The sequence below is a fragment of the Oncorhynchus gorbuscha genome, linkage group LG06 (assembly GCF_021184085.1).
Source record: "Oncorhynchus gorbuscha isolate QuinsamMale2020 ecotype Even-year linkage group LG06, OgorEven_v1.0, whole genome shotgun sequence".
NCBI lineage: Eukaryota > Metazoa > Chordata > Actinopteri > Salmoniformes > Salmonidae > Oncorhynchus > Oncorhynchus gorbuscha.
Window position 1 is genome coordinate 80,853,924 of NC_060178.1, and position 15,472 is coordinate 80,869,395.

At 44.3% G+C, this 15,472-nt stretch overlaps 1 protein-coding gene across 1 annotated transcript in view; it reads right to left on the reverse strand.

Moving 5' to 3' along the window:
- The window catches only part of si:dkey-103j14.5 (isoaspartyl peptidase/L-asparaginase), a 30,563-nt gene that overhangs the window by 7,292 nt on the left and 7,799 nt on the right, over positions 1-15,472 (reverse strand). Inside the window, 1 exon segment of the mRNA XM_046354818.1 lies at positions 7,712-7,875. Within this exon segment, the coding sequence (XP_046210774.1) occupies positions 7,712-7,875 (164 nt within the window).

Sequence of the window (15,472 nt, forward strand, 5' to 3'; positions counted from 1 at the left end):
TTCCTGTCCTGTCGGTTCCTTGTTTAGTATTCACCGTGCTGTGTTTGTGTATCGCCCTGTCGTGTCGTGTTTTCCTCAGATGCTGCGTGGTGAGCAGGTGTCTGAGTCTGTCTGGTTCAAGTGCCTTCCCGAGGCAACCTGCTGTTCACCTGCTGTTCAAGTTCGAGTCTCCAGTTTGTCCTCGTCATATCGAGTGAAAGTTGTGTTTTTGTTTGTATTTACTTTACTGGATTAAAGACTCTGTTTTCGCCAAGTCGCTTTTGGGTCCTCTTTCACCTTCATGACAGAAGGAACCGACCAAGGAATGGACCCAGCGACTTCAGACGCTCGTTACACTGCCGTCGAGATCCAAGGAGCCATGCTCGGCAGACACGAGCAGGAATTGTCTGCTGCTCGCCATGCCGTGGAGAACCTGGCCGCTCAGGTTTCCGACCTCTCTGGACAGTTCCAGAGTCTACGTCTCGTGCCACCTGTTACTTCCTGGCCTGCCGAGCCTCCAGAACCTAGGGTTAATAACCCACCTTGCTACTCCGGGCAGCCCACTGAGTGCCGCTCCTTTCTCACGCAGTGTGAGATTGTGTTCTCTCTCCAACCCAACACATACTCTAGAGAGAGAGCTCGGGTTGCTTACGTCATTTCACTCCTTACTGGCCGGGCTCGAGAATGGGGCACAGCTATCTGGGAGGCAAGGGCTGATTGCTCTAACAAGTTCCAGAACTTTAAAGAGGAGATGATTCGGGTTTTTGACCGTTCAGTTTTTGGTAGGGAGGCTTCTAGGGCCCTGGCTTCCTTATGCCAAGGTGAACGGTCCATAACGGATTATTCTATTGAGTTTCGCACTCTTGCTGCATCTAGTGAGTGGAACGAGCCGGCGCTGCTCGCTCGTTTTCTGGAGGGACTCCACGCAGTGGTTAAGGATGAGATTCTCTCCCGGGAGGTTCCTTCAGATGTGGACTCTTTGATTGCTCTCGCCATCCGCATAGAACGACGGGTAGATCTTCGTCACCGGGCTCGTGGAAGAGAGCTCGCATCAACGGTGTTTCCCTGCTCCGCATCGCAACCATCTCCCTCCTCTGGCTCAGAGTCTGAGCCCATGCAGCTGGGAGGGATTCGCATCTCGACTAAGGAGAGGGAACGGAGGATCACCAACCGCCTGTGCCTCTATTGCGGAGTTGCTGGACATTTTGTTAATTCATGTCCAGTAAAGCCAGAGCTCATCTGTAAGCGGAGGGCTACAGGTGAGCGCAACTACTCAAGTCTCTCCATCAAAATCCTGTACTACTTTGTCGGTCCATCTACGCTGGACCGGTTCGGGTGCTACATGTAGTGCCTTGATAGACTCTGGGGCTGAGGGTTGTTTCATGGACGAAGCATGGGTTCGGAAACATGACATTCCTTTCAGAGAGTTAGATAAGCCTACGCCCATGTTCGCCTTAGATGGTAGTCATCTTCCCAGTATCAGATTTGAGACACTACCTTTAACCCTCACAGTATCTGGTAACCACAGTGAGACTATTTCTTTTTTGATTTTTCGTTCACCGTTTACACCTGTTGTTTTGGGTCATCCCTGGCTAGTATGTCATAATCCTTCTATTAATTGGTCTAGTAATTCTATCCTATCCTGGAACGTTTCTTGTCATGTGAAGTGTTTAATGTCTGCCATCCCTCCCGTTTCTTCTGTCCCTACTTCTTAGGAGGAACCTGGCGATTTGACAGGAGTGCCGGAGGAATATCATGATCTGCGCACGGTCTTCAGTCGGTCCCGAGCCAACTCCCTTCCTCCTCACCGGTCGTATGATTGTAGTATTGATCTCCTTCCGGGGACCACTCCTCCTCGGGGTAGACTATACTCTCTGTCGGCTCCCGAACGTAAGGCTCTCGAGGATTATTTGTCTGTGTCTCTTGACGCCGGTACCATAGTGCCTTCTTCCTCTCCGGCCGGGGCGGGGTTCTTTTTGTTAAGAAGAAGGACGGTACTCTGCGCCCCTGCGTGGATTATCGAGGGCTGAATGACATAACGGTTAAGAATCGTTATCCGCTTCCCCTTATGTCATCAGCCTTCGAGATTCTGCAGGGAGCCAGGTGCTTTACTAAGTTGGACCTTCGTAACGCTTACCATCTCGTGCGCATCAGAGAGGGGGACGAGTGGAAAACGGCGTTTAACACTCCGTTAGGGCATTTTGAGTACCGGGTTCTGCCGTTTGGTCTCGCCAATGCGCCAGCTGTTTTTCAGGCATTAGTTAATGATGTTCTGAGAGACATGCTGAACATCTTTGTTTTTGTCTATCTTGACGATATCCTGATTTTTTCTCCGTCACTCGAGATTCATGTTCAGCACGTTCGACGTGTTCTACAGCGCCTTTTAGAGAATTGTCTCTACGTAAAGTCTGAGAAGTGCTCTTTTCATGTCTCCTCCGTTACTTTTCTCGGTTCCGTTATTTCCGCTGAAGGCATTCAGATGGATTCCGCTAAGGTCCAAGCTGTCAGTGATTGGCCCGTTCCAAGGTCACGTGTCGAGTTGCAGCGCTTTTTAGGTTTCGCTAATTTCTATCGGCGTTTCATTCGTAATTTCGGTCAAGTTGCTGCCCCTCTCACAGCTCTTACTTCTGTCAAGACGTGTTTTAAGTGGTCCGGTTCCGCCCAGGGAGCTTTTGATCTTCTAAAAGAACGTTTTACGTCCGCTCCTATCCTCGTTACTCCTGACGTCACTAGACAATTCATTGTCGAGGTTGACGCTTCAGAGGTAGGCGTGGGAGCCATTCTATCCCAGCGCTTCCAGTCTGACGATAAGGTTCATCCTTGCGCTTATTTTTCTCATCGCCTGTCGCCATCTGAGCGCAACTATGATGTGGGTAACCGTGAACTGCTCGCCATCCGCTTAGCCCTAGGCGAATGGCGACAGTGGTTGGAGGGGGCGACCGTTCCTTTTGTCGTTTGGACAGACCATAAGAACCTTGAGTACATCCGTTCTGCCAAACGACTTAATGCCCGTCAAGCTCGTTGGGCGTTGTTTTTCGCTCGTTTCGAGTTTGTGATTTCTTACCGTCCGGGTAGCAAGAACACCAAGCCTGATGCCTTATCCCGTCTGTTTAGTTCTTCTGTGGCTTCTACTGATCCCGAGGGGATCCTTCCTTATGGGCGTGTTGTCGGGTTAACAGTCTGGGGAATTGAAAGACAGGTTAAGCAAGCACTCACGCACACTGCGTCGCCGCGCTTGTCCTAGTAACCTCCTTTTCGTTCCTGTTTCCACTCGTCTGGCTGTTCTTCAGTGGGCTCACTCTGCCAAGTTAGCTGGTCATCCCGGTGTTCGAGGCACTCTTGCGTCTATTCGCCAGCGCTTTTGGTGGCCGACTCAGGAGCGTGACACGCGCCGTTTCGTGGCTGCTTGTTCGGACTGCGCGCAGACTAAGTCGGGTAACTCTCCTCCTGCCGGTCGTCTCAGACCGCTCCCCATTCCTTCTCGACCATGGTCTCACATCGCCCTAGACTTCATTACCGGTCTGCCTTTGTCTGCGGGGAAGACTGTGATTCTTACGGTTGTCGATAGGTTCTCTAAGGCGGCACATTTCATTCCCTCGCTAAACTTCCTTCCGCTAAGGAGACGGCACAAATCATTATCGAGAATGTATTCAGAATTCATGGCCTCCCGTTAGACGCCGTTTCAGACAGAGGCCCGCAATTCACGTCACAGTTTTGGAGGGAGTTCTGTCGTTTGATTGGTGCGTCCGTCAGTCTCTCTTCCGGGTTTCATCCCCAGTCTAACGGTCAAGCAGAGAGGGCCAATCAGACGATTGGTCGCATACTACGCAGCCTTTCTTTCAGAAACCCTGCGTCTTGGGCAGAACAGCTCCCCTGGGCAGAATAATCACAATTCGCTTCCTTCGTCTGCTACCGGGTTATCTCCGTTTCAGAGTAGTCTGGGTTACCAGCCTCCTCTGTTCTCATCCCAGCTTGCCGAGTCCAGCGTTCCCTCCGCTCAAGCGTTTGTCCAACGTTGTGAGCGCACCTGGAGGAGGGTGAGGTCTGCACTTTGCCGTTACAGGGCACAGACTGTGAGAGCCGCCAATAAACGCAGGATTAAGAGTCCAAGGTATTGTTGCGGCCAGAGAGTGTGGCTTTCCACTCGCAACCTTCCTCTTACGACAGCTTCTCGTAAGTTGACTCCGCGGTTCATTGGTCCGTTCCGTGTCTCCCAGGTCGTCAATCCTGTCGCTGTGCGACTGCTTCTTCCGCGACATCTTCGTCGCGTCCATCCTGTCTTCCATGTCTCCTGTGTCAAGCCCTTTCTTCGCACCCCGTTCGTCTTCCCTCCCCCTCCCGTCCTTGTCGAGAGCGCACCTATTTACAAGGTACATAAGATCATGGACATGCGTTCTCGGGACGGGGTCACCAATACTTAGTGGATTGGGAGGGTTACGGTCCTGAGGAGAGGAGTTGGGTTCCGTCTCGGGACGTGCTGGACCGTTCACTCATCAATGATTTCCTCCGTTGCCGCCAGGATTCCTCCTCGAGTGCGCCAGGAGGCGCTCGGTGAGTGGGGGGTACTGTCATGTTTTGTCATTTATTATCTTGTCTTGTCCCTGTGCTTCCCATTCTATTCGTTTCCCTCTGCTGGTCTTATTAGGTTCTTTCCCTCTTTCTATCCCTCTCTCTCCCCCTCCCTCTCTCACTCTCTCGCTCTCTCTTCTCTCTATCGTTCCGCCTTCCTGCTCCCAGCTGTTCCTATTCCCCTAATCAATCATTTAGTCTTCCCACACCTGTTCCCGATCCTTTCCCCTGATTAGAGTCCCTATTTCTTCCTTTGTGTTCCGTTCCTGTCCTGTCGGTTCCTTGTTTAGTATTCACCGTGCTGTGTTTGTGTATCGCCCTGTCGTGTCGTGTTTTCCTCAGATGCTGCGTGGTGAGCAGGTGTCTGAGTCTGTCTGGTTCAAGTGCCTTCCCGAGGCAACCTGCTGTTCACCTGCTGTTCAAGTTCGAGTCTCCAGTTTGTCCTCGTCATATCGAGTGAAAGTTGTGTTTTTTTGTTTGTATTTACTTTACTGGATTAAAGACTCTGTTTTCGCCAAGTCGCTTTTGGGTCCTCTTTCACCTTCATGACAGTATTGGAGGCGAAGTCAGGTGCAGGAGAGCAGAGTATAATGAACAGGCGCACTTTTAATAAAGTTCCATAAACGAGAGCACTACATAAATCAAACGCCCTCAGAAAAACGGAACATAAAAGTAAAGTGCGTAAACTAACACCACATAACATGAAACAATTACACACTAAGCATGATGGGAAACAGAGGGTTAAATACAAGTAGATTGCTTGGGGGAATGTAAACCAGGTGTGTATGGGAACAAGACAAGACTAATGGATACATGACAAATGGAGCGTAGATGGCTAGAAAGCCTGTGACGTCGATCGCCGAACGCCGCCAGAACAATGAGAGGAGCCGACTTCGGTGGAAGTCGTGACAACTATATTGAAGTCAAGGACGTCGTTTACTAGTTTTTAGTTTTTATACTTGTTCTGGATACTAGTTCCTGGCAAAATCAACACCTTGAACTAAATACAATTACTTCAGGGTTTTCTCTTTCTTTGTTTCAATTCAATGTTTCAAAAAACGAAAATACTCAACACAGACAGCATTGTATGGAAGACATGCAGGTATATGGGTAAGTGATATAGGTCAAGGGCAAAACAAATAACATCCAAACTAATGTTTTAGCTAGTAAAGTGGTTTACTACCACTTTAAAAGGAATATTTGTGAGAACCAGTTTGGGAGGATTCCTGATGGCAGACATCAATCACATTTGACAGGTGGCTGATTGCGCCATTACATCACTACTGATAGCTGGATCTGGCTCAAGGTTTCAGGTGAAAACAGAAAGTGTTTGTCTCTATTCTCAAACTCCTGTAAGTGAAGAGCAGTTTTGTGGTGAATCTTTAAATGTATATATATTCTGGGAATCCTCAGGGAAGATTGATGTCTTTATCTAATATGTTACTCTATGGGATTAATTCTACTTTTTAAATCACCACCAAACCATTATTCTGGTAGTACCTTAGGAGATATAAAACTTGAATAATCTAAGACATGCAATGTCTTGTGACCTCAGTGAAATGTGCAAGAATAATTTATACAAAGTGAAATCTGATCCTCAGGGGCCATATAGCCAGCTGAGGTGTAAATGTAACTAATATAATGTCCCTGTGGGCCCTAAAAGACACAGCTAATTACCATTGTAGTTGAATACAGCCGTGGAGCATACGAATAACCTCGCCAACTTCTGTCAGCAGCACACACCTAGCTGTGCGCTGCCATCTCCACGCTACTGATGTTATATACTGACCAGGGTCAATTCGACTGGGCAAAGGGTCTCGGCATAATCGCCTTAAATGAAGTCCGAGAGTAAATTCGTTCCAAGGGCTCTGTATTAAAACACATAAAGAGCCAATGCATTGGACTTGAACACCAGGACACCGTGAATTAGGAAGCAGAGGGTGAGGCAGAGAGAGGAAAGGCTGTAGCTTAGCCAACTGTCACTCAGCACTTCCAGACAGCCTACTATTTGTTCTACTTCTTCCCACCGGGCTTGGGGTTGTTGGAGTTAAGGTGTCCACATGCTTCCCATCCAAAACAGATGTACAAGCGTGTATTATTATGAACGTGTGAATTGGAAATGTGTTTTTTTGCATATCCCAACTCCGCCTGAGACACCCTCGGAGAGTGGGTTCACGGCAAACGCCAGGCTATGTGTCCCCTATCTCCAGCCTCTCAACACACTCACAATTTCCCAATAGAGTCTAGTGCTTCCACCATGTCATGCAGATCAGAAATTGCTGGGCTGCCAGAGTTACTCTACAGATAACTACAGACCTTGAGAAATGGTGATAAAGGGAACATTTGCGAAGTAGTGAGTGTCTGACCAGACAATCTCCTTTGGGGAGATGAGAAGGCTGTGTTGCAGGTGTATTCTTATCCTTCTATTCAGACACATTTACACACACACACACACACACACCACAGAAAACACTGCACAATTACTTTATCTAACTTTGTCAGCTTTGAATTGATCAATATCTCGGCTTTCTACTTGCAGACTAGCTTAAGGCCATTACGTTCCCAGCTTCGTCTTTCTTTCTCTCCCCTCTCTTTGTTCTCCTATCTCTCATACAGCAAAAAGCTTATCATTTGGGGTTGTTCAACAATGACACCACTTTGCAGTGTTGCTGAGTTTCTTAGCTCTGACATGTCACTCAATGGGAATAGAAGCCTTCTCCAGAATTACCACACCGTAACTGTCAGATCATCTATCACACAGCCTGCCTCTGCTTCTCTCACATTCAACCTGCCTCACAGATTGCTTCCCCTACTGTGTCAACTTGTCTCGTTCCTTGGCAGTGTGCAGCGATGGAACAGCTGTCTCTATAGAGGGAGAATTCATTTCATAGGATTTCTGGGTGGTTGTTGCACATCTCTCCAGCGCTGCGCTGCATGGCAGGCTTAATGCCTCAGTGATGTCGTTTTCATTTACTGTAATGACTTTGCGGTCTTCAGGAGGATGAAAAGCCTATTTAACATACTGTAATGTGAATATAACTTGTCAGAAAGGCAGGTTATAATTTAGTCTGACTTTATGGTATTTCTTACGTTGGTGTTACAGAATAGTTGCAAACTATATGTCCAAGCCAAGGTATAACAAATGAATGGAGATTCTTCTTACCATTGAGAGTTGAAGAGCTCCTTCACTTCAACAGCATAATTCTTGGCCTTCTCCCTCTCCGTTCTCTCACATTCTGTCACCAGGGCATTTGTAGGGACTGCAGGTATGCCAACGCTTTCAGCAAACATGTTTGCACCTCTGTCTGTCAACATGATGTGGTCGGTCTGAGTGCATCCCGATGACAGCAAGCATAGGGGATAAAAAAGAAAAACAGAAAATTTAAATCGATGCAGTTTAGGTTTGTGTTTTGAACATTAGACCGTAATAATGTTACATGTGATACCAGTATTGAATTGTGTGCAAAAAAATGAAAATAAATGGTAATAATCTAACTGGGAATTTTTCCCCTCTTCTGAAGAAATTAGTAATCCCAGGCACTATATAGCAGTGAGTTAGTTGCCTTAGACACATCCTGTCATCCATTATGCTAAATCGACATTTCCCTCAGAGCAAATCTATTAGCCCCTGGTTATGTAGCATCACGGCCCATTTAAGCCTATCAGCAAGCCTGGCTCACAAGACTGGCAGGTAACCTTGACCTGCCTGTTATGTCCTGTAACACTATCCATAACATCTGAGCCATATCTGATCTTAAATCCATACCTGTTGTGTGAATGCCATGAGTCTCACGCCTTCCCCTGAAACAAAACCGTGATGGGCCTTCATTCATCCAAAGTGCAATTCCGTCTTGTTCAATCAGCCTTTATCATGGTATTTCCACCTATATAGCTGACATGAGATTTCTATGGACAACAAGGAGGAACGCGATACAGTTAATTTCTTTGTGATAATGGGGAGGAGGATGTTGATACACTTCTGGGGGGATGGAATTGGTTGTAATACTGATACTATTTTAATATTTTCATCTTTAGCCAGGAAATTAGGGATATCTGTCTTCAGTGTTTAGTCACTTGCTGCACCTACCAAAAGAGTGTGATTTACTCTTTACGTTCTATTGAAATTATGAAAAGATGTGCATGTTTCTGGAGCCACACTTCTAACCAAAGAGGCCAAAAGGTCTCTGTGCTGTAATCACTCTATTTCTTCCTGCACCTCTCCTTTTTCTCCCACTACCACTCTTTTCATTTCCGGCAATGGAGGGAATGTGAATGTCACACGTTTCTAGAGAGCAACTAAAACTGCTAAAGTTTTTCTAAGCTTTTACATAGCCCATTTGTAAATAGCCCATCCAACTACCTCATCCCCATACTGTATTTATTTATTCATCTTGCTCCTTTGCACCCCTGTATTTCTACTTGCACATTCATCTTCTGCAGATCTATCACTCCAGTGTTTAATAGCTATACTGTAATTACTTCGCCACCATGGCCTATTTATTGGCTTTACCTCCCTTTTCTTACCTCATTCGCACACACTGTATATAGATTTTCTTCAACTCTATTATTGACTGTATGTTTTGTTTATTCCATGTGTAACTCTGTGTTGTTGTTTGTGTCGAACTGCTTTGCTTTATTCTTGGCCAGGTCGCAGTTTTAAATGAGAACTGGTTCTCAACTAGCCTGGCTAAATAAAGGTGAAATAATTCAAATCAAAAATACATAGTTAACTGACAAAATAATGGAAACACCTGAGTAAATGAGGGATACAATGTATTTTGAAAGCATGTGCTTTCACACAGGTGTGTTTCCTGGGTTAATTAAGCAATTAACATCCCTTCATGCTTACAGTCAAATATAAAAATGCTGGGCAGGCCATTATTTTGAGTACCATGGCTATGCCCCCATAGGATGACAATGCCCCCATCCACAGGGCACCAAGTGGTCACTGAATGGTTTGATGAGCATGGAAACGATGTAAACCATATGTCATGGCCGTCTCAGTCACCAGATCTCAACCTAATTGAACACTTATGGGAGATTCTGGAGCGGGAGGGATGCCGTGTTTTCCACCACCATCAACAAAACACAAAATGATGGAATTTCTCTTGGAAGAATGGTGTCACATCCCTCCAATAGAAAGACACTTGTAGAATCTATGCCAAGACGCATTGAAGCTGTTCTGGCCCAATACCCTTTTAAGACACATTTAACACATTTCATCCTTAATTTTGGCAGTTACCTGTACATTCTCAACTCTTCCAAATGTAGAATGGTCTTAATGTTCTGTTTTGTCCTGTGTGTACTGTAATGGGAGACAGGAGAACACCATTAGAAACTTTTAAATATTAAAATGGTTATTCATGTCATTTCTCTCTGTCAGGCCAGGTGCACTCTAGATAACAGGAAGGAACACAGGGCCAGTGAAGCTTGATCGCTGCATTGATCATGCCCTGATGAATTTTTAATACCAAGCTGTTAAACAGATCAGAGCAGGACTATGGTCTTTCAGGGTGGTGACAGGAGCCCAAGATCATCCATTCTCTCAGACATTTGGCACTATTTTGTGTTCCCTGAGTGACAAGGTGAAGTTTCACCATGTTTTTTAGCTTCCATGATGAAAGATTTGTTAGTATCTAATCTATAAATTGGTAGGGTAATGCAGTAGACAACCAGCACACTGAGAATATAAATCCATGCAGAAAAAAGGGGTAAATTAGGATGGTTGGAATCTCACCGGTATAAACACATAGTTCTTTGAATTGTCAGGCTAGCTAATAATGCACTGATTTGTTGGACAAAACTAGGAGACAAAAAGCCTGTTATTTTTGTCTGGGTTTGCCTAACTTCAGAGACTCCGAAGACTGTATTCTTTACAATGGCTATTCAGAAAACAAAATTGTAGCAATATCGCTGTGTGGATATGTTTCAAAGAGTCTAGAAGGGGATTCATGACTTCAAATATGTATCTCCGCTGGAGCTGAGCAGACTTCACCAGAGGAAATGAGAAGAATCTGTATCCCAAACAATTCATTATAAACCCTGTCAGTTATTTTGATGGAAGGTGTCAGGCAAATTAATAAATCATGGAAGATGTTATGTTAATACGATACGCTGTCAGTCTTTTGCAACAGGCCTTCATCTTAGTGGTGTTTCCCATCCATTTTCAGATAGCATCTGGAGTGAGGTATTAGTTGACAGCATTACAAGATTACCAAGTAGCCAAGTGAGAACAGAGATGCCTCCCGCCCTACACATTCTACCTGTTAATAACCTCCTAGCTGTTAGATCAAATAGTTCTGTTCATTCTGTTCTGTGACATCTGAAACGGACAGCGTCACTCCATAATCTCATCACTTTCAGTGCTACATCATATAATAGATCTGCATGTTTCAATGAGTTACTCCTTAATGTCCCATGTGAGTAAATTATACAATCAAACTATAATTCTCATCACCTGAAAGGATCGAGATTAAAATCATTCAAAAACCAGCCTCCATTGATTATCCTTTGATTTCTGCTAAAAGGAAATGGTCAAGTTTTGAAGGATGGCAATAACCATGTGTAGAGAAGTCAATTCAATGACATCTCTAACACAAGAGCCCAGATACACAGTAGATTCTGTATAGCCACCTATAGCTATCTTTATCATTGCATTCAAACCAAATTCCTTCGTAAATAATCAGCCTTCAAGTTATAATTTTCAGGGACTTGACTTTTATAGCAAAGTACTCAGTTGAATTGCAACCGTAAAACAGGAGAGCTAACAGAACTCACACTCAAAATTGTATCAATGACAACCATATCAGTTACTATCCAAACTCATCACCTTTCAGTAAGCTGTTTTATCATGTGATTGATCAATTATTCACAATGTCTAGCTCTGGTAAATCTGTGTGCCTGATCAATGTGATTCATCTGGAGCGGCAGGTGGTGGTTAGAACTAGGTAGCCTAGTGGTTAGCGCGTTGGACTAGTAACCGAAAGGTTGCAAGATCAAATCCCCAAGCCGACAAGGTAAAAATCTGTCCTTCTGCCCCTGAACAAGACAGTTAACCCACTGTTCCTAGGCCATCATTGAAAATAAGAATTTGTTCTTAACTGATTTGCCTAGTAAAATATATCTACACACCTTTGCAAATGTTTTCAGAAAATAATTGCCTGGTATTATAGCTCTTCATATGTTATACAGTGCCTTCGGTATTCAGACCCCTTGACTTTTTCCACCTGTTGTTACATTACAGCCTAAAATTTACGCTACAAGCTTGGCACACCTGTATTTGGGGAGTTTCTCCCATTCTTCTCTGAAGATCCTCTCAAGCTCTGTCAACTTGGATGGGGAGCGTTGCTGCACAGCTACTTTCAGGTCTCTCCAGAGATGTTTGATCGGGTGTGGGCTAGAGGTCGACCGATTAATCGGAATGGCCGATTAATTAGGGCCGATTTCAAGTTTTCATAACAATCGGTAATCAGCATTTTTGGACACCGATCATGGTTGATTATATTGCACTCCACGAGGAGACTGCATGGCAGGCTGACTACCTGTTATGCGAATGCAGCAAGGAGCCATGGTAAGGTGCTAGCTAGCATTAAACATATCTTATAAAAACAATCAATCTTAACATAATCACTAGTTAACTACACATGGTTGATGATATTATTAGTTTATCTAGCTTGTCCTGCGTTGCATATAATCGATGCGGTGCCTGTTAATTTATCATTGAATCACGGCCTACTTCGCCAAACGGGTGATTTAACAAGCGCATTTGCGAAAAAAGCACTGTCACCAATGTGTACCTAACCCTAAACATCAATGCCTTTCTTAAAATCAATACACAGAAGTATATATTTTTTTAAACCTGCATATTTAGTTAAAGGAAATTCATGTTAGCAGGCAATATTAACTAGGGAAATTGTGTCACTTCTCTTGCGTTCATTGCAGGCAGAGTCAGGGTATATCCAAAGGTTTGGGCCGCCTGGCTCGTTGCGAACTAATTTGCCAGAATTGTACGTAATTATGACGTAACATTGAAGATTGTGCAATGTAACAGCAATATTTAGACTTAGGGATGCCATCCGTTAGATAAAATATGGAACGGTTCCGTATTTCACTGAAAGAATAAACCTTGTTTTCGAAATGATAGTTTCCGGATTTGACCATATTAATGACCTATGGCTCGTATTTCTGTGTGTTATTATATTATAATTAAGTCTATGATTTGATAGAGCAGTCTGACTGAGCGGTGCTAGGCAGCAGCAGGTTTGTAAGCATTCATTCAAACAGCACTTGACTGCGTTTGCCAGCAGCTCTTCGCAATGCTTCAAGCACAGTGCTGTTTATGACTTCAAGCCTATCAACTCCAGAGATTAGGCTGGCAATACTAAAGTACCTATTAGAACATCCAATAGTCAAAGGTATATGAAATACAAATGGTATACAGAGAAATAGTCCTATAATAACTACAACCTAAAACTTCTTACCTGGGAATATTGAAGACTCATGTTAAAAGGAACCACCAGCTTTCATATGTTCTCATGTTCTGAGCAAGGAACTTAAACGTTAGCGTTCTTACATGGCACATATTGCCTTTTTATGTTCTTCTCCAACACTTTGTTTTTGTATTATTTAAACCAAAATGAACATGTTTCATTATTTATTTGAGATTAAATTGATTTTTACTGATGTATTATATTAAGTTAAAATAAAAGTGTTCATTGTTCATTCAGTATTGGCTTTTTTTGGTCCACCAATAATTGATATTGGTATCGGCGTTGAAAAATCATAAATCGGTCGACCTCTAGTCTGGGCTCTGGCTGGGCCACTCAATGACATTCAGAGAGTTATCCCGAAGCCACTCCTGCATTGTCTTGGCTGTGTGATTAGGATCATTGTCCTGTTGGAAGGTAACTCTTCGCCCCAGTCTGAGGTCCTGAGCTCTCTGGAGCAGGTTTTCATCAAGGGTCTCTCTGTGGCCTCCCGGGTGGCGCAGTGGTCTCAGGCACTGCATCGCAGTGCTAGCTGTGCCACCAGAGATTCTGGGTTCGAGCCTGGGCTCTATCGCAACCGTTGTCCGGGTTAGGCCGGCAGGGATATCCTTGTCTCATTGCGTACACCTGTGGTGGGATGGGTGCAGTGCACGCTGATCAGGTTGCTAGGTGTACGGTGTTTCCACTGACACATTGGTGTGGCTGGCTTCTGGATTGGATGTGCATTGTGTGAAGAAGCAGTTGGGTTGTGTTTCAAAGAATGCATGGCTCTCAACCTTTGCCTCCCCTGAGTCTGTGCGGGAGATGCAACGATGAGACAAGACTGTAACTACCAATTGGGGAGAAAAAGGGGTTAAAAAAAGGATCTCTCTCTGCACTTTGCTTTGTTCATCTTTGCTTCAATCCTGACTAGTCTCCCAGTCCCTGCAACTGAAAAACACCCCCACTGCATGATGGTGCCAGGTATCCTCCAGACGTGATGCTTGGCATTCAGGCCAAAGAGTTGACTTTTTGTTCCATCAGATCAGAGAATCTTGTTTCTGGGCTGAGAGTCACCAAGACTGCCGGTGGCAAGCGGGATGTGCCTTTTCCTGAGGAGTGTCTTCGGTCTGGCCATTCTACCATAAAGGCCTGATTGGCAGAGTGCCAAGCGGGCCAGCTCTAGGAGTCTTGGTGGTTCCAAACTTCTTCCATTTAAGAATGATGGAGGCCACTGTGTTCTTGGGGACCTTCAATGCTGCAGACATTTTTTGGTACCCTTCCCCAGATCTGTGCCTCGACACAATCCTGTCTAGGAGCTCTATGAACAATTCCTTCGGCCTCATGGCTTTGTTTATGCTCTGACATGCACTGTCAACTGTGAGACCTTATAAAGACAGGTGTATCACTTTCCAATCAATTGAATCTACCACAAGTGGCCTTGTAGAAATATCACAAGGATGATCAATGGAAATAAGATTCAACTGAGCTCAATTTCAAGTCGCATAGCAAAGGGTCTGAAAACTTATGTAAATGTAATATTTCAGTTTTAAAATGTTAATAAATTAGCAAACATTTCTAAAAACCTGTTATCACTTCATCATTATGGGGTATTGTGTGTAGATTGCTGAGGATTTTAAAACATTTTTTTCAGAATAAGGCTGTAACGTAACAAAATGTTGAAAAAGTCATGTGTTCTGAATACTTTCCTACACTTTGCACTTTCAGCAGCTCAGAGGAGTGAAGTGCTATATTCGGTTAGCAGAATAAAAGCCCTTTAGTACTGGAAAAGAAGCACAAAAGGTAGTAAAAGGGTGACACAAACAAAGGTGGGATATTTCTAAAGACGGTTAATTAACCTGGCACCTAGTCCTGAGCAATTTAACCAACATTTTCATTCCATTTTTCATTCTTAAACAACTAATTGGCCAACATTGGTTAACTAATTTGAACTCAATGAGCACATTGTGCAGTTTCTGTTGAGATAAATCATAGGGAACTGTAGTTTCCAACAGGCCAATATTCCACATAGTTTAGGGCAGAAAACATGGCTAACTACAATGACCATAATCCATTGTGCGCCTACTTGTCCGGTCTGTGTGTTTCTTTTACGCCTGTTACATTAGGTTAGTGTGGGGAAGACAAGGAGAAAACGAGAAAAGACAGAAGAATGCACGATGAGAGGGATGAGAGAAGTTGCTTCACGAGGTATCTCTACCTGAATATTAGGTTGAAAGTTTACATACACTTAGGTTGGAGTCATTAAAACTCGTTTTTCAACCACTCCACAAATTTCTTGTTAACAGACTATAGTCTTGGTAAGTCAGTTAGGACATCCACTTTGTGCTTGACACAAGTAACTTTTCCAAAAATTGCTTACAGACAGATTATTTCACTTGCTTACAGACAGATTATTGTCACGCCTTGGTCATTGTATCTTGTGTTTTTGTTATATATTT